We start from the raw sequence: 18195 nt of genomic DNA on the forward strand, positions 1-18195 counted from the left end.
GGTATATCAGACCTGGGGAGGGCCAAGTCATGTCAAGCCCGGGGAGGGCAACATTTTAGCGGGCCCAGGGAGGGTGCTGTTTGGAAGGCCCGGGGAGGGTGAAATTTTGGCGGTCCTGAGGAGGGCAAAATTTTGGCTGGCCCAGAGAGAGTGAAGTTTTGGCAGGCCCGAGGAGGAGATGTTGCCGTGGTGAATACGTGGGAGTGAGAGAGAGCGTGTCTGTGTGGGTGAGTGAGAGACTGACTGAGTGTATGCGTGGGAGTGAGAGTGTGACTGAGTGTGTGTGTGTGTGAGTGGGAGTGAGCGTGAGTGACTGAGCGTGTGGGGTGAGTGTGAGAGACTGAATGAGTGAGCGGGGGTGAGTGCAAGAGACCGAGTGAGTGTGTGGGGTTGAATGCGAGAGACTGAGTGTGTGTGGGAGGGTGAGTGTGAGTCTGCCTTAAGCTCACTCTAACTACCACACACTAACACACGCCCACGCACAATGGGAGAGGATGGATGAGTGAGCACCCTGAGACTGGGAGTGAGCTGGACACACATTCTGACCCTCTCACACTCTGGTCATTCTTATTAATTACTCTTTTTTAGCTTAACAATTTATTACCATAACATTACTGTACTTTTGCTTAGCAAATGTTTCTTACCTAAAGGCCTTTTTATTTATTTATTTATTTATATTTTTGTTTTTAAAGTTCAGTTTATTTTGTGCCAAACTTTTACTGAAATTTGTTCCCCGGGGCCTTGGGAGAGAAAAATATGCAAATGTGGCCTCTCCGCTGAGCGAAAAGGTTGGATAAGCCTGGTCTAGGTCAATAATATATATTAGAAAAAACATGTTCCCAACACTGATCCCTGGGGAACATCACTACAATCTATTAATCACTGCTGAAGAAGGGTCATATGGACTCGAAACAGCAACTCTGTTTCTCTCTCCACAGATGCTGTCAGACCTGTTGAGCTTTTCCAGCATTTTCTGTTTGTTTCATTAACCACTACACTTTGTTTCCTTTCACCCAGCCAGTTCCATGTCACTGCTGTCCCTTTTATTCCATGAGTATAACTTTTCTCACAAGTTTGTTGTGTGGCATTCTGTCAAACACCTTTTGAAAGTCCATGCACACCACATCAACACCATTTCCCTCACAGACCTCTCTGTTGCCTCTTCAAAAAAACTCCAGCAAGTTAGCTAAACATGTTTTTCCATTAATTTACCCACATTTGTCCAGAAGACAGTTTGCAATGGAGAAAAGAAGCCAGGGGTTATCTTTGCATCCTTGGATGATCCTGGAATATTGAGTAGTTGACACACTAACGCGTGACCTATTTGGATACTATTTTCACATTTGATCCATAGCCTCTGCTCGAATACCACCTGCGGGAAAAACACCGTACCTCTGCCTGTACCTCATATTGGATAGGACTTTTCGGTTGTCTTGGGTTCCCACATTCCTGGTGAAAATGTCAGAGTAGAGCCCGGTCCCGATCTGACAGGTTGTCCCACAGTCGTTCAGCACTTGGAGAGGTGTTAATTGACTTCGGGCCAGATTTGCGCCAATTAATTGGCCTGCAGCTCTCTGGTCCTAGCAGGGCTGCCAAGAGTGGGACTACATCCAGTCCACAATGCTGAGGGGACAGGAGCTGAATAGAGGAGTGAGTTGTGGGGAGGGGTGGTGGGCGGGTGGGGCCAGGTTAGAGGAGGTGGTGGGGGTGGGGTGCAGAGCCAGCGGGGAGGGATACCTGACGGACCCAGACCTTGAGGGGAGGCCTCCAATTCAAAAAGGGGCCACACAAAGGACCCCCCGCCCCACCCCCAACCCCCGCCTTTCCTGCTCAAAGCCTGAGTGGGGTATTTGCCGGGCTTCTCATTCGTTGCTGGCCTCCACCCGCTAATTGGCCACTTAAGGGACTCAGCTGGCACAAGGGCAGGCGGGCCACCTCGTAAAATTCTGACGAGGGTGGGGGCAGGCAAATAGGCAGAAGGAAAGGCACCTATGATGGTCTATGAGCTGCCCTATCTGCAAACCTGCCTCCTGGGGAGCATAAATAGATAGAATTTGAACAGATGTAGCAACTCAAAACTGGGCATCCATGAGGGACTGTGGGCCATCAGCAGCAGCAGAATTGTAGACAATCACAAACTGTAACTGCGTGGCCCGGCATTTCCCCAACTCTACCATTACCATCAAACCAGAAGGCCAATCCTGGTTCAATGAAGAGTGCAGGAGGACATGCCCAGGAGCAGCACCAGATATACCTAACAATGAGGTGTCAACCTGTGAAGCCTCAACGCAGGACTACTTGCGTGCCAAACAGCAAAAGCAGCATGCAAAAGAGCTAAGCAATCCCACAACTCTGCAGTCCTGCCACATCCAGTCATGGCAGTGGACAATTAAACAACTAACTAGAGGATGAGGTTCCACAAAAATCCCCATCCTCAATGATGGGGGAGCTCAGTACATCAATGCAAAAGATAAGTCTGAGGCATTCACAACAATGTTCAGCCAGAAGTGCCAAGTGGATGACCCATCTCGGTCCTCCTCAGACCCCGCATCACAGATGCCAGTCTTCAGCCAATTTATTTCACTCTACATGACATCAAGAAATCGCTGAAGACACTGGATACTGCAAAGGCTGTGGGCCCTGACAACATTCCAGCAATAGTGACAAAGACTTGTGCTACAGAACTAGCTGCACCCCTAGCCAAGCTGTTCCAGTACAGCTACAACACTGGCATCTACCCAGCAATGTGGAAAATTGCCCAGGTATGCCCTGTCCACAAAACGTAGGGCCAGTCAATCCAGCCAACTGCCACCCCATCAGTCTCCTGTCGATCATCAGCAAAACGATGGAAGGGGTCATCGACAGTGCTATCATGTAGCACTTAGTCAGCAATAACCGGCTCACTGATGCTCAGTTTGGGTTCCTCCAGGGCCGCTCAGTTCCTGGCCTCATTGTAGCCTTCGCTCAAAATGGACAAAAGAGCTGTATTCAAGAGGTGAGGTGAGAGTGACCGCCCTTGACCTCAAAGCAACATTTGACCAAGTTTGGTATCAAGCAGCCAAGCAAAGCTGGAGTCAGTGGGAATCAGGGGAAAATTCTCCACTGCTTGGAGTCATACCTAGCACAAAGGAACATGGTTATGGTTGTTGGAGGTCAATCATAGTCCTAGGACATCACTGCAGGAGTTGGGTCCTAGGCCCAACCATCTTCAGTTACTTCATAATGATCTTCCCTCCATCATAAGATCAGAAGTGGGGGTGTTCGCTGATGATTGCACAATGTTCAATATTCATGAGTGCTCAGATACTGAAGCAGTCTGTGCCCATATGCAGCAAGACCTGGACAATATCCAGGCTTGGACTGACAAGTGGCAAGTAACATTCGTGCCACACAAGAGCAAGGCAATGACTATCTCCAGCAAGAGAGAATCTTACCATCTCCCCTTGACATTCAATGGCATTACCATCGCTGAATCCCCCGCTGTTAGCATCCTGGGGGGTTACCATTGACCAGAAACTGAACTGGACCAGCCATATAAATACTGTGGCTACAAGAGCAGGTTAGAGGCTGGGAATTCAATGGGGAGTAACTCACCTCTTGACACCCCAAAGACTGTCCATCATCTTCAAGGCACAAGTTAGGAATTTGATGGAATACTCTCCCCTTGCCTGGCTGAGTGCATTTACAACAACACTCAAAAACATGACACCATCCAGGACAAAACAGCCCACTTGATTGGCACCCCATCCACCATCTTTAACATCCATTACCTCTACCACCGACGCACAGCGGCAGCAGTGTGTACCATCTATAAGATGCACTGCAACAACTCACCAAGACACCTTCGACAGCACCTTCCAAACTTGCGAGTGACCTCTACCGCCTAGGAGGACAAGGGCAGCAGATGAATAGGAACACCACTACCTGCAAGTTCCCCTCCAAGCCACACAACATCCTGACTTGGAAATATATCGCTGTTCCTTCACTGTCACTGGGTCAAAATCCTGGAACTCCCTCCCTAACAGCGCTGTGGGTATACCTAAACCACACGGACTGCAGCGATTCAAGAAGGCAGCTCACCACCACCTGCTCAAGAGCAATTAGGGATGGACAATAAAATTGCTGGCCCAGCCTGCGACACCCGCATCCCGTGAAAAGAATAGTAAAAAAAAAATAAAGTTATGCTCATTGCCTTTGCTTGTGTTTTATGAACTCTTTATACCTTATCCTAATTTTATAGCTTGCACATCTGTCTACACTCACTTTCACTTACTTATCTCTCCAGCTCAGCATGTGTACACACGCAGAACACATTTCAATGTAAAAAAAGACTTGCACGTATAAAGAGATCTTTATAACCTCAGGATGCCCCAAAGTGCTTCACAGCTAATGAACTACTTTTAAAATAAAAGCAAAAAACTGCAGATGCTGGAAATCCAAAACAAAAATAAAAATATCTGGACAAACTCAGCAGGTCTGGCAGCATCTGCGGAGAGGAGCACAGTTAACGTTTCGAGTCCGTATGACTCTTCAACAGAACTAAGTAAAAATAGAAAATAAAAATAGTTCAAAATCCTCCTCTCAGACAGACAAAACAATGTTGCTGGCTTGCAGGGAGTGGGTACCTGTCCGGATGCCGTTTGAATATGACGCACAACCTTCAACCACTGTGAAGGAATGGCAGGGTCAGCAACTTTCTGCCTGCCCTCGCCACCCAATTGGCCGTGCCCTTTGACTGTGTATAGCTAATTGTCTGGCTGCTGCATGATTGCGTATGGCCAGCTGTCCTGCCTCTGAGTGCAAGTCCTGCTCACTTTTAACTGCACCATCAGGACACTCGCCGCTGTTACAAGATTCTGCCGTCAGCTTCGGTCCTGCATTAAAGTAAATCTCTGCAGTGGAACTTGAACCCATGACCTTCTGATGCTGAAGTATGAATGCTAACACTGAGCCAAAGCTGATATGCCAGCTTCACACTGAGAATATGCTCAGCAGGGAATTAATTAGTTGGCTTTTGCATCAGCTCATAAATGCCAACAAAAATATTTGATTAAAATTATATTTTGAAGGAACTGCACAGCTAGTGACCGCTATGATCAGAGGACATTCTCAGCCAAGGCATAGGAGTAGAAGCCCTTCTCTCTAGTCAAAGTGATTTGACTCTCTCAACAATTGCTTGGTTGCTCAAACTTTCCTTCATTAATAAACCATTTAACACCATTCCTGTGTGACACCTGTTGGTGTAAATTATTCTCCACCTGCCTAGTAGATGGGTCTTATATTGTGGGTCAATCAAACATAATCCAGATCCTTTTGGTGTCAATCGTTCTCGATTCTCCAGTCAGGTTGACTTAAAAAAAACTTGCATTTAAATAGCACTTTTCACAACCACCAGGCATCTCAAAGCACTTTACAGCCAACAAAGTACGAACATACGAAATAGGAGCAGAAGTAAGCCATTCGGCCCCTCCAGTCTGCTCCGCCATTCAATAAGATCATGGCTGATCTGTATGTGTTTCGAATTCCACATTCCCATCTACCTCTGATAACCTTTGATCCCCTTGCCTAACAAGAATCTATCCATCTCTGCCTTAAAAATGTTCAATGACCCCGCCTCCACCGCCTTCTGAGGCAGAGAGTTCCAAAGTCGCACAACCCTTTGAGAGAAAAAATTTCTCCTCATCACTGTCTTCAAAGGGAAACCCCTGATTTTAAAACAGTGCCCTCAAGTTCTGGACTCACCCACAAGAGGAAACATCCTTTCCATATCCACTTTGTCGATACGTTCAGGATCTTATCTCCTTCAATTAAGCTCTTCTAAACTCCAGTGGAAACAAGCCCAGTCTGTCTAACCTTTCCTCATAAGATAACCCATTCATTCCAGGTATCAATCTAGTAAACCTCCTCTGAACCACATCAAACGCCTTTACATCCCTTCCTTGAATAAGGAGACCAAAACTGCACACAATATTCGAGGAGTCGTCTCACCAATGCCCTGTTTAACTGAACATACTTACTTTTATGTTCCCTTCCTCTTGTAATAAAGGATAACATTCTATTAGCCTCCTTAATTACTCACTGTACCTGCATACTAACTTTTTGTGATGCATGTGCTAGAACACCTAGATCCCTTTGCACCTCGGAATTCTGCAGCCATTCTCCATTTAAGCAATACTCTACTTTTTTCAAATTTTTCCTACTAAAGTGAATAATTCACATTTTCCTACATTACGCTCTATCTGCCAGGTTCTTGCCCACTCACTAAACCTATTTATATCCATCTGCAACCTCCTTATGTCTCCTTCACAACATACTTTCCTACTTATCTTTGTGTCATTTGCAAATTTAGCGACCATGCCTTTACTCCCCTCAGCTAAGTCATTGATTTCAATTTTAACAAGTTGAGGCCCCAGCACAGACCCCTCCGGGACTCCACTCATCACAACCTGCCAATCAGAAAATGACCCATTTATGCATATTCTCTGTTTTCTGCCAGCCAGCCAATCTTCTATCCATGCTAATATGATACATCCTACACATGAGTTTTTATTTTCTGCAATAATCTTTGATGTTGCACCTTAACAAATGTCTTCTGGAAATCCAAGTACAGCAGGTCTACAGGGCCCCTTTATCCACAGCACATGTCACTCCTCCGAATAACTCCAGTAAATTGGTTGAACATTATTTCCCTTTCACAAAACCATGCTGACTCTTTCCGATGGCCTTGAGTTTCTCTAAGTGGTCAGCTATAACCTCCTTAACGATTGATTCTAACAACTTCCCCATGACGGATGTCAAGCTAACTGGCCTATAGTTTCCTGTTTTCTGCATAGAGGGGTTATATTTGCTGCTTTCCAGTCTGATGGAACCTTTCCAGAATCTAGCATCTAGTTGCTCATTAGTCACTTCTTTTAAGACCCTAGGATGAAGTCCATCAGAACACGGAGACTTGTCAGCCCGCAGCTCCATCAGTTTTGCTCAGTATTGCTTCCCTAGCAATTGTAATTTCACCAAGTTCCCTTCTCCCTTCCATCTCCTGATTTGCAGCTATTACTGGAATGTTTTTTGTATCCTCTATAGTGAAGATAGAAGCAAAATATTTGCTCATTTCATCCACCATTTCCTCATTAGCTATTATTAACTCCCCACTGTCACTCTTTAGAGGACCAACACTCACTTTACTTACTCTTATCCTTTTTAAATACCTGTAGAAGCTCTTGCTATCCGTTTTTACTTTTTGAAGTGTGGCCATTGTTGTAACATAGGAAGCGTGGCAGCTAATTTGCACTCAAACAGTGACCAGATAGTCTGTTTTTTGTGATGTTGATTGATGGATAAACATTGGCCAGGACACTGGGGAGAACCCCCCTGTTCTTCCTTGAAATAGTGTCAAGGGGTCTTTTACATCCGCCCGAGCAAGTAGATGGGGCTTTGGTTTAACGTCTCATCCAAAGGACAGCAACTCTGACAATGCAATGCTCCCTCAGCACTGCACTGGAGAGTCAGTCCTGAATTAAGCCAATTTAAATTGACGTTACCACTGAAATATAAAGCCAGATGATTTAAATGAGGATATATGCAATGAATGTGAATATGATAACTTCAGGACCTTGTAAAAGTGGGTATCACTTAACAGGGGAACTTAAGAAATGAAAAAAAAGTTTCAAATTAGTTCAGGTATCCAATTACATTTTTGGTTTTTGAAGTGTTTTCCCAAACAAGTGGCATTTAATTCAAGAGTTCATTTGAACGACCCAAACTTCTCTTATAGGTTTGGACGAGATCACTGGAGAATAGCTGGGGAATCCTCATTCCCTCTCTCGTTGATGTAGCTTGTTACAACATGACTGAAACTGGTCAAGAGCAACACTGTGGTTTGAATTGGGGTCTCAAAAAACTTAAGAGCAGCAATGAATTACAGCAACAATGTGAAGACAGGCGGGAGACTTCACTAGACTTTTTGCCTCGTGGGCGCCCCAAAATGTAACTGAGTCCTTCTAGATTAAAAATACCCATTCTTACTTTGCTGTCTATTGTGGGAGATTCTCTATCTTTCTCAGCATGCTGAAGCTTCCTGTTTAGGTCCTGAAACATGTCTTGATGCCGTTTTCTTGTGTGCATTATTTTCTAGAGATAAAAACCAAGACGTCAATGAAATGCAGCTAAGATGCATCGGGGACAGAGTCAGGCATTCAATTAGTGAATGTGGCAGAGTAAAGAAAAGGCTTACCTCAAAATCTAACTCAGCATACCTAGATTTTCTTCTCTAGAAATAAAAAATAGACAATTAGCAGCATCCGTTCAAAAATGAACATGAAATTGTGATGTAGATGTCAATGTGAACTTGTAATTTAATTTTATTTTAAAGAACAATGTAGCATTTCTTCATAATCATTAATGTACCCCATGTCCTCATTATCAGTTTAAAACTAAGTTGCGAGGGGCCAGGGGAATTCTGGACAGTGGGTTAGATGTTATTCTCTAACTTCTGGAACCCAAATAACGTCAAGTCCAGGCTGATGAAATTGAAGTGTTCTCTTTCTGCTGCCTCTTAAGGTATTAGGCTCAATCAGTTTAAGCAGTTTTAACTCAGTTGCTTAAGGGTATGAGCCACAGCACACAATTGCCCTGATACGGCAATCTCTTTCAGAACTGCCACAGGATGGCTGATGTGGGAAACTCAATAATGTTACATTGCTGCAGCAAGGGGCTGCTTTAATGAGGTTAGAACTGGGATACTTTGTTGGCACAGAACTTGACTCTCATCTAATTGTGTTAGACCTAACCTGGAAATGTTTCATGCTGACACTGAATGCCGGAAATGGAAAGTTTTGAATTAACTTTCTTGACAAACACAGAAAACAGAAATGTTCAAACGTGAAGGGTTATTGAAGTAGTCCTTCTTAAAATGAGAAAACATTACAAACACTTTTCATTTGTTCACAGCCACATAACAAAGACATAAATCATTCTGAAATGCATGTTGTACCCTTTGCAGCAGATGCCACTCTGAGAATAATGCTGCTCCCATACAAAAACTTTAGCCAAACACTTAGTCATGAAGATAGTGCTTAGCTGCAACCACTTTGGGTCAAAACACATTGATAGATGTTAAAAGGACTTCATTATGTCACCCAAATCAGGGTTTGGATTGGGAGAAAACAGTACTGTAAGGCAGCTAGCATGGTTTCAAAATGGCACTAAGGGTAATGAATAGGAATGCTCCAACATTATCAATTTACCTTTGTTTTATCTTGGGTGAGGCGATTGAAGTATACAGGACAAATACTTCAGCAATTGTTCATTGCTTCTTACAGTTTGACACAATCAGGCTAACGGGCTTAAATTCTGCTTGGTGATTCACTGACAGAAATCCATTTCACTGGATCAAGGGGGAAACTCTAGTTATATCAGGATTGCTTATATGCTTGTCTGATACTCACTGACCAAAGTTACACCTGCAATTACAGAAATTTTTGAATGTAAAACAATAAATAATCAAACTATGGTGGAAGTTTTTATTTGTGTTGTTTCCAGCATGCTTAGCAAGTTGACAATATGAGAGAGCTGAATATACTGTAATTAATTCCAATACAGAGCAGAGGAGTGCTGAAACTGGACTTATACTTCACCTCACATTAATGAATATAGCATTAATACATTTTTCAAAGATTCAGGTATAATTATGGGTAATTGTGCCTATCATTCACACAATTTAATGTTTGAACGTTCCAATCAGGTTTCCCTTGTAGATGACACCCTACGTGACTGTAGCCGTGGTACACCATCCCTCTTCACCCCTCTCGGCCTTTCAGCCACCTTTAACATGGTTGATCATACTATCCTCATCCAGCGTCTCTTGTTCATTATCCAGCTGGGTAGGACTCCCTTGCCTAATTCCACATTTTACCAATCTGGATATAATCAGAGAATTCCCTCTTAAGGGTTTATTTTCTCTACCCTGAACCAAGGGTCCTCAAGGATCCTTCCTCAGCCTTCTCCAATTTTTCATCTTGACATCATCTGAAAACATGAAGCCAAGTTCCACGTGTAGATTGATGACACATAACTCTACCTCACCACCTCTACCTCTGACCAATCCACTGCCTGTGTTATTGAGGCTGCTTATCTAACTGATATTGAGTCTTGAATGAGCTGTAATTTCCTCAAATTAAATACTTGGAAGACCAAAGCCATTGACTTTGGCCATCGCTACTAGATTCATTCCCCTGGCTCTGATTCCATCCATCTCCCTGGCCAATGTCTAAAGGTGAACAAGACTATTTGCAAACTTAGCATCCTATTTGATCCTGAGCTGAGCTTCTGATTCCATATATTCTCTCCATCACAAGACAGCCTATTTCCACCTCTGTAACATCACCCACCTTAGCCCCTGCCTCAGCTTATCTTCTGTTGAAAGCATGATCTACTCTTTTGTTATCTCCTGATACAACTATTCCAATGCTCTCCTGACCAACCTCGCATCTTCACAAACCTTCATAAGCCTCCATCAAGTTGATTCCAATTAAAACTCTGCAGCCCATTCTTTTAGCCCACATCATGTTCCCTTTATCTATCACTCCTGTGCTCACTGACCTACACTGGTTCCCAGTTCATCAATGGCTCAATTTTAGATTTGAATGCACATGTTCAGATTTCTCCATGACTTTATCCATCCATATCTCTGTTACCTCCTCCAACCGTACAACTCTCTTGGAACCCTATCCAGCTCTGGACTCTTCTGTATCCCCACTCCCTTTGACCCACCACTGGTGGCCAAGATTCCATATGGCTAGGCCTCAAGCTCTGTAATTCTTTCCCTAAACTCCTCAGTCTCCCTACCTCTCTTTCCCCTTCTTTAAGGACCTCCTTGAAATAAACTTTTAAATGGGTAATTTAATTTTAAATGACCTTTCCTAATATCTCCTTTTTTTGGCTCAGCATCATTGTTGTATAATTACACTCCTTTAAAGCGCCTTGTGATGCTTTCCTATATTAACGGTGCTATTTAAATGCAAGCTGTTGTTGTAATAGGAGCCAAGCTTAGGTTCATTAGGAATTTAAACTAATTCCTATTTCAGGGAATGGTCACTCAAACTAAAGATGTGTTTTGTCATTTGTATCACTGTTATTTCCAGCACTGTGTGAAACGCAGATCGGTCTGTACTTGAAAGAATTGCTGCAACCAAAACACAAACCTTTCATCAGAATAACAATGAAAAGTTCCATCTGAAATATTAACTTATCCGGATTACCTACTTTGCACTTCCAACAGTTTTCGTTATTATTCAAAAGTGAGGCAGGGGGTGGCATTAACTGTGAATTCAGTAAGAATGGTACCGTTAATTAAAGAAAGAGTGTGACACCTATGGCAAGTAGATCAGTGGGAGAGTTATCTGTGTGCCTTGCCTTAGAACAAATAGGATTATATTAAAATTAGAATCATGGAGAGAGAATAGTCATATGGCCATGTTAAGCATACTGGCGTCACAAGCAGTCATTTATCAACTGCTCTTTCATAATATGCTCGTAATTTTGCTGGAGGTTTTTATGAACACATTCACAATGCTGTTGTACATGGTGCCTCAGTAAACCTTTCAATTGAGGTGTTTCAGTAGAACTTTAAGCTTTGTGCTGTTTCTTCAGGGTTTCCACCAATCTTTCGCCAAGGTTATGGTGGAAGATTGGAGAATCGCCACAGAAATTTTACACCATGAAGTCAGATAGGGTTCATTCTTAGCTCAAATTTAAAAGTAGGTGACACTTAGATTGTTCACTCCTGAGAGGAGGTGACCAAGAAAGGATATTGTAGAGTCATATGTAAGAATCCTGGGAATTTGCTACTTCAAGCTTTCTTCCTATTGATCAAGAATTAGCTCAGATACTGCACTTCTTTAATTTGGTTTCCTGAATATATTTTTAAAGCTGTTTGTAATGCACCCTGGGTATAAGCAGCTGAGAGGTGACTTGATGGGAATGGTGGTTTGGGCCTTCATCAACCAAATGTTTTATTGGCCCGAAAGGCGAAAAAGAGGTCAATTGGTCAAAAAATGAAACTTCAGCAGTAATCCAGCAAAGTGTGAAAACCGACAACTTGCAGTGAATGAAAAGGGAGATGTACGGCTCCCAGAAACCCAAATAGAGGACAGGGAAAACAACAGAGTCTAGAATCCTAGACAGAACACAATCAAAAGAAATTCATTGACTATAAAGTCTTTGCTTTGGGACCTCCTGAGGTTGTGAAAGATGGGATATAAATGCAAGTTTTTTCATATATATCTTTCACAGGTCACAATACCACTTAATTTGGTGTTAAACCTTGTTTGGGTTCTTCCTTTCCTATGCCCACACTATTTAAATAACTAGAAAACAAGACAGGTTTTAACACAGATAGCTGTAGCACACCACTAACTATTTCATTAAACAAAAATCAATTTATCCTTCCTCTGTATTTTCTGTCCCTTGACCTCTGTTCTTATGTTTATGCCCTTTAATATCATGTGCCTTAAATTTTGATTTAGTGACACTTTATCACATAGCTCTGAAAAATCCATGTAACTAACCAAAATTTCGATGACCTATGCGATTTCAGGTTGCCAAGATCTCCATGGCAGGAATCTTTTGCCCTCCCCGTGGCGTATTTGATGGAGAGGGGGGCATTTAGTTGGGTGGTAAGGTTGATTGTGTGATAAGATGCCTGTGTACCAACTGCTGGACCATAGTTGTCAAATACAAGGAATTACAGAAGAATATGAACAGGTTAGTACTGTGAGTCAATAGTTGCCAGATAATCTTCAATGTTGTAAGAATAAAAAAGCAGAATAAATTTTGAAAGCTGAGAAAGTTGTATGTGAGGGTGCGCTTGTACAAGGAACACAGAGAATCACCATGCACGTGCAGCAAGCAGTTAAGAAGGCATATGGCATGTTAACCTTTATAGCAAGAATAATGAAGTCTTGTTACAATTGTACAGGGTTTTGGTGAGATCGCATCTGGAATATTGTGTGCAATTTTGGTCTGTGTGGTCTACTCCTGCTCCTATTTCTTGTGTTCTTGTGTATGTGGACATTGTTGAGAAAAGAACAGTGAATGAATTTACCCTAAACACAAGGCTCTGAAAATTTGACATTGGAGTAGAAGAACAAAGAGGTATTTGTGTGCACAGGTATGGGCATGCAGGTAGGAGCTGGGATTCTGAATGTTATACAAAAGGGGATTGAACGCAAAAATTCAATATTGAATTTGTACATGGCATTGGTTAAACTATATTTGAAATAGTCATTTGATAGTACAGAGCTTGAGTATTGCTGAAAAAAGAGACAAGTCAAAACTTTTCGTCTTGCCCTAATCAGGACATTTCGCAAGAACTCCAATGCAAGGGGGAAACAACAATTTTTATTGTATGAGAAGAGAGTGCGGATTGGTTGACAAGTGTGATTGGTAGAGGTGCTGTCATGGAGAGTACACCAATTGATGGTGACTGCCGGTTAACTGCCAAGCATTGTTCAAAATTTAAACCAGACAGCTTGACCCTGATTGGTCAAGGCATTGCCCTGAGGAGCATGTCAGTGAATGACTGTCACTATTTTGTGCAGCTGAAACAGGTGCAATGTGTGTACATGTTCTTTCTGTCTGCAAAGAACTGGGCCAATCAGTAATAAAAGCAGATCAGTAATAAAAAAGTATAAACTCTAAACATTCACTAGAAAATTGAAGCAAAAAGTTAAAAGATTTTACATTCCATAATGGGGGACTATTTGAACATGAATGCTTTCCTACAAGTGGCCGATTAGGTGAAAATCGTATTATTTAAACCAGAATTGGATTAGTTTTTGGAAAGAGAAATATAGAAGGATTTAAGGCAAAGGCAGGTAAATGGGATAGAAGCAGACTGTTACATTTGGAGAGCCAATGCCAACACAGCTGAGGTCAGGTGAATGGCTTCCTGCCAGTTGCAATTTCCATCATTTCAAATATGAGAGTAGTACCTCAGGACTACAAGTTAGTGACTATCATCACATTCAAAGAAGGACTGAAGTGTGAAGCAGGGAATCATTTGCAAGTTAGCCTAACATTAATGATGGGGAAACTGCTCCAGTGCATTTTGTAGGACATTAATAGCGTTCATCTCAACGACACAATAGCTATTACGAAGTATGGCGTAGTCAGCATGATTTTAGATGCAATTGGTCATGCCTCATAAATTGACGGAAGTTCTTTGTGGAGGAACTTAATTATATGGTGAGAGTTGTTCAGTTCATGTAATTTCATTTACATTTTTAGCAAGCACCTGATAAAGTCCAACATATAAAAGGTCTTTAGCAATTAACTAACTTTACTGAAACTGGCTTGGGAATAGGGAGCAAAAGGTAATAAATAGAATAAGCTCTACCGGGCGGGGGAGGGGGGGTGTTGTTAGTGACTAGTCTAATTTCATGGGGTGTGTTCTAGGTCCCTTAATGCTCGTACTATTCATAAATGAGATGCAGGAGGAATTCTGTTGCAATATAAAATTTGATAATGACACAAAACTATATAACTAGGTAATCAGAATGATTTGTAGCCTTCAGAGACATCTGGATACATTAAGTGAATGGGTAAGGGATGACAAATCGTTTTTCATTTAGACAAGGATAAGAAAACGTACATAAATATGAAACAACATGTACACAGTGGGGTGTCGGATCTGTAAAACTCATGACTAAACAGCACATTTAAGGGTAATTTTGTTCATTCTGCTCCCAGTGTGAAGCATTGCCTGCTAGGACTGCATAGCAGGAATCTGGGCATCTGCAAAGTTTTCTGTCAATCAATTTTAATGGGCGGTAAATCATGTATGCCCAAATTCCCAATATGAGCTTCCAACAAAATTAAACTCCACACTAAGGGCACAACTTCATAAAATCAGCCCTTTAGACGACCGTGTACAATTTTTATTATCCTACCTTCAACGGTACACTGACACATTGGAGAGAGTTCAGGGAGGCGCGACTAGGATTATTCTGGGACTTAGGGCTCTAAAGATTATAAAAGACACAAAGAACTTAACTTATTTTCACTGAAGCAAAGATGATTCAGGGACACACAGACAGAAACAGGTTATTCAACTTAGATTTCAACCTCGGAATCAGAGGACAGAAGTACAAATTAGCAAGTGCTCAACAAGAGTAGAGATTAGAAGATATTTTCCCCACAGAGACATTAATTAGGTTAGACAGAATCTATGATAGAACAAAATCTACAGGGTCAATAGAGGGAATAGGCTAAATTGACCAAATAGCCTTTTTGGATTCCGTACTTATATTCTTCCGAGACCTGAAAGTGATACTGAGGGAAACTAACATGCAAAAATGTATTAAAAATCTGGGTGAGTTCCTGCTCCTCCCAGTTATCAAGTGTTAACACTGATTACTTTGTTTATGGGGGCAGAGGGACAGGGAAAATAAACATAAGGCATCTCCAGCTGAAGGCTGACTCTGAAATTACAAAACTTAAATTCAATTCAAACTGATTGGTCGACTGTAAATCTATGGGCAAAATGTTAGGAAAATCCCATTTGAATGACAGCGCCTCATGTGCAGCCTATCCAAAAATCATGAATGTACTGCTTATGATTTTCCAATTTAAGACCTCACTACTGACAAGGCCTTAGAAACTCTGCCTTATTAATGTGGTTGTTTTGTTTTCTTTAAAAAAAAGATGTCTTCTATAAACATCTATTTCAATGCCAGATCCTCATTTTGGATGCTTCCTCTTCAAATATGAATCAGCACTGTTTGCATTTGTGTTCTGCTCTTCAATTTTACAAAAATATATTTTTTGATGGCCTTTTAACTTGGTGTCTCACTCAAGTGGTTACTAGTCATGTGTAAATCCAGAAAGCATGTGTCGGAAATTCAGTGGTTGTGGCAGTTTAGCTATTTCCAATCCTGTCCTTGCCCAACATACATACACTTACACTTTTCACCAAAGGACACTGGATATGCCATAGCCCAGGGGCACAAAGGCCAATTTGCAGTGTTCCAGCTACTGTAAAGGCTGAAATCAGCTCAGCACTGACCAAAAGTCAAACCTGTTTGTTGGTAATATTGTGCAGGGGCTCACCCACAACAACATCAGTGGAAACCCAGGGTACTTGGCCACTTCCTTGGATATTTTTCCTGATTTCCTGTTGAAATTCTGCCAAAGTTGTGGGCAAACTCCCCTGGAAATTCCACCCCGGGACGTCTGGATCTGTTTGGTTCAGCTCCATGCAGTCTTTACTAAAATCAGGAAGGTCCTCCAGTTCCTTTTAACTTTGAGTTTGAGCTCCTGTGCAGGTTGGTGAGTACATCTCTAAGTTTAATGAAACATAAACTAACTGCTTCCCTCAGGCACGCTGCTTCCAATGCAACAAGGTGGCTTTTTAAAGATCAAAAATATAGACCTACTGTCTTCTGGAGTGATTTAGATTATTTTTTGATTCTGATTACAACTCTTCATCATATGACTCCAAATCCTCCTTTCATCCTCGAGGCTGGTAGAGGGAGTCGGAAAAATTCCTGGCTCTGCCCATCTGCCCTGGGTCTCCAGAACATTACCCTGGGTCTCTGGATTACCAGTTCATTGACAATAGCACTACGCCACTGCCTCCCCGGTCTCTCGGGGGAATGCTACCTGGGAGATACCCCAGAAGATGTGCTGGGGCACCTCTCTTGAAGTCCCCATGCAAGAACTGCATGGGAATTGTCCAGGAAGTTCAAACTTCCGATGGGCAATTTGCCTGCACTGGGAACCATCCGATACTCCAATTTAAATCAGAGACTTCGGATGGTTCCCATTCTCTTAGCAGAATAATTGCCAAGGAAAATTAAGAAGAATTAAAAGCACTTCTAACTCCTGGGTAACTACACTACTGAACCCTCACCCCCAACCCCCAACTGGACTAACCCCCTAATTATCCTCCCACTCCCTTACCGTCCCCCATCACCCAACTACTCTCCACCTTCCTAACCAACCTAATCCCGACCATCCCTCCACCCGGCTACCCGCCGACTACACCTTCACCTCCTGACACCTCCTGACACCTTCCCCCCACCACCCCGACTACACCGCCAGCCCAACTACCTCATGATCACTCGACGCCCTGACGCTTCCTACCCCCTGGCTCATCCTACACCCCAAACTCATGCTAGCCCCCCCAACCCATCCTGTACCTGCAGCTGACCACCTGACCCCCGACCCATCCTATCCCCCCCGACTCATCTTACGCTCCCCCCCACCTAATCTGTCACCCACTTACCTTACATACTTATCTTCTCCCTGGCGTTTCAAAGTGGCTGGGATCTTTAAACTTACCTGCTCTACGGCAGCTAGGGCTGCCCCAAACTGAAGTGCTGCAAGCTAGTAAAAGACTCAATCACCTAGCCCTTTAAAGTTTCAAAAGCCACAAACCACAAATCCTTGAAGCCAATTAACTTGTGTCAACAAACAATGGTCTAGAACTTCCGATCTCCAGGAAGGGGGGGTGTGGCATCATACCCAGAGGTACCTCAGAAGATGTGTTTCTTCCCCCAATGCTGCTGCCCCAAAATGAATAATCCCAGGAACTGGTATACTTTTTTCTCACCAGGCTGGAGTTGCAAGGTCGGGCAAGGAAGGTGCAGCTCCCAACTAAGGTAGGTGAAAAGGAGCAGAGTGGCAACTGTGCTTGCCATTCCTTGGAAATTCTGGCTCATTGTGAAATTGACAGCAAAGATTCGAGAGCATGAGCTGTCAATTCTTCATCTGGGGAGTGGTTGTTCTAGTATTCTAACAGCTGTCTGGGCTCTCAGCCAAGCATACATAATGAGGCGGCATGAGGGGTGGGTGGAGGGCAGAGCTTGGCTTAGGGGACCTGAAAGAGTGGGTGGAAGGGCAAAGCTTGCCACTGGAGGTGGTATAAGACATAGGGGACAGGTGGAAGGGCAGAGCTTGGCATAGGGGACAAGAGAGAACATAGAGGGTGAGTGTGGTACATTAGGTGGCACAGATGGGACATGAGGAGAGGGTGAAGGGGGTGTGAGAAGTGGAGGGAATGTTTGTTTTTTTTCACTAGGACAAAGTCCCACAACACAGAGTTGGGCCTTTTAAACAGCCCACATCTGTACCCACAGCCCCTCTAGCTGCCTCCATACTTCTTTCTGGGTCAGCTGGTCTGACTCCAGCTCACACCCA

At 43.0% G+C, this 18195-nt stretch overlaps 1 protein-coding gene across 5 annotated transcripts in view; it reads right to left on the bottom strand.

Annotated features, from left to right (window-relative positions):
- Window positions 1–18195, bottom strand: part of LOC144679959 (adhesion G protein-coupled receptor B1-like) — a 186727-nt gene that overhangs the window by 19543 nt on the left and 148989 nt on the right. For 4 of the 5 annotated variants that reach the window (XM_078540970.1, XM_078540969.1, XM_078540967.1 and 1 more), the window contains 3 exons: window positions 14946–15017; window positions 8231–8266; window positions 8023–8127 (listed from right to left, as the gene is read on the bottom strand). In XM_078540970.1, the coding sequence (XP_078397096.1) occupies window positions 8023–8127; window positions 8231–8266; window positions 14946–15017 (213 nt within the window). The remainder of the gene's footprint in view (window positions 1–8022; window positions 8128–8230; window positions 8267–14945; window positions 15018–18195) is intronic. The other variant, XM_078540966.1, reaches the window with a different exon arrangement.

This window comes from Cetorhinus maximus, chromosome 4, assembly GCF_964194155.1.
Source record: "Cetorhinus maximus chromosome 4, sCetMax3.hap1.1, whole genome shotgun sequence".
NCBI lineage: Eukaryota > Metazoa > Chordata > Chondrichthyes > Lamniformes > Cetorhinidae > Cetorhinus > Cetorhinus maximus.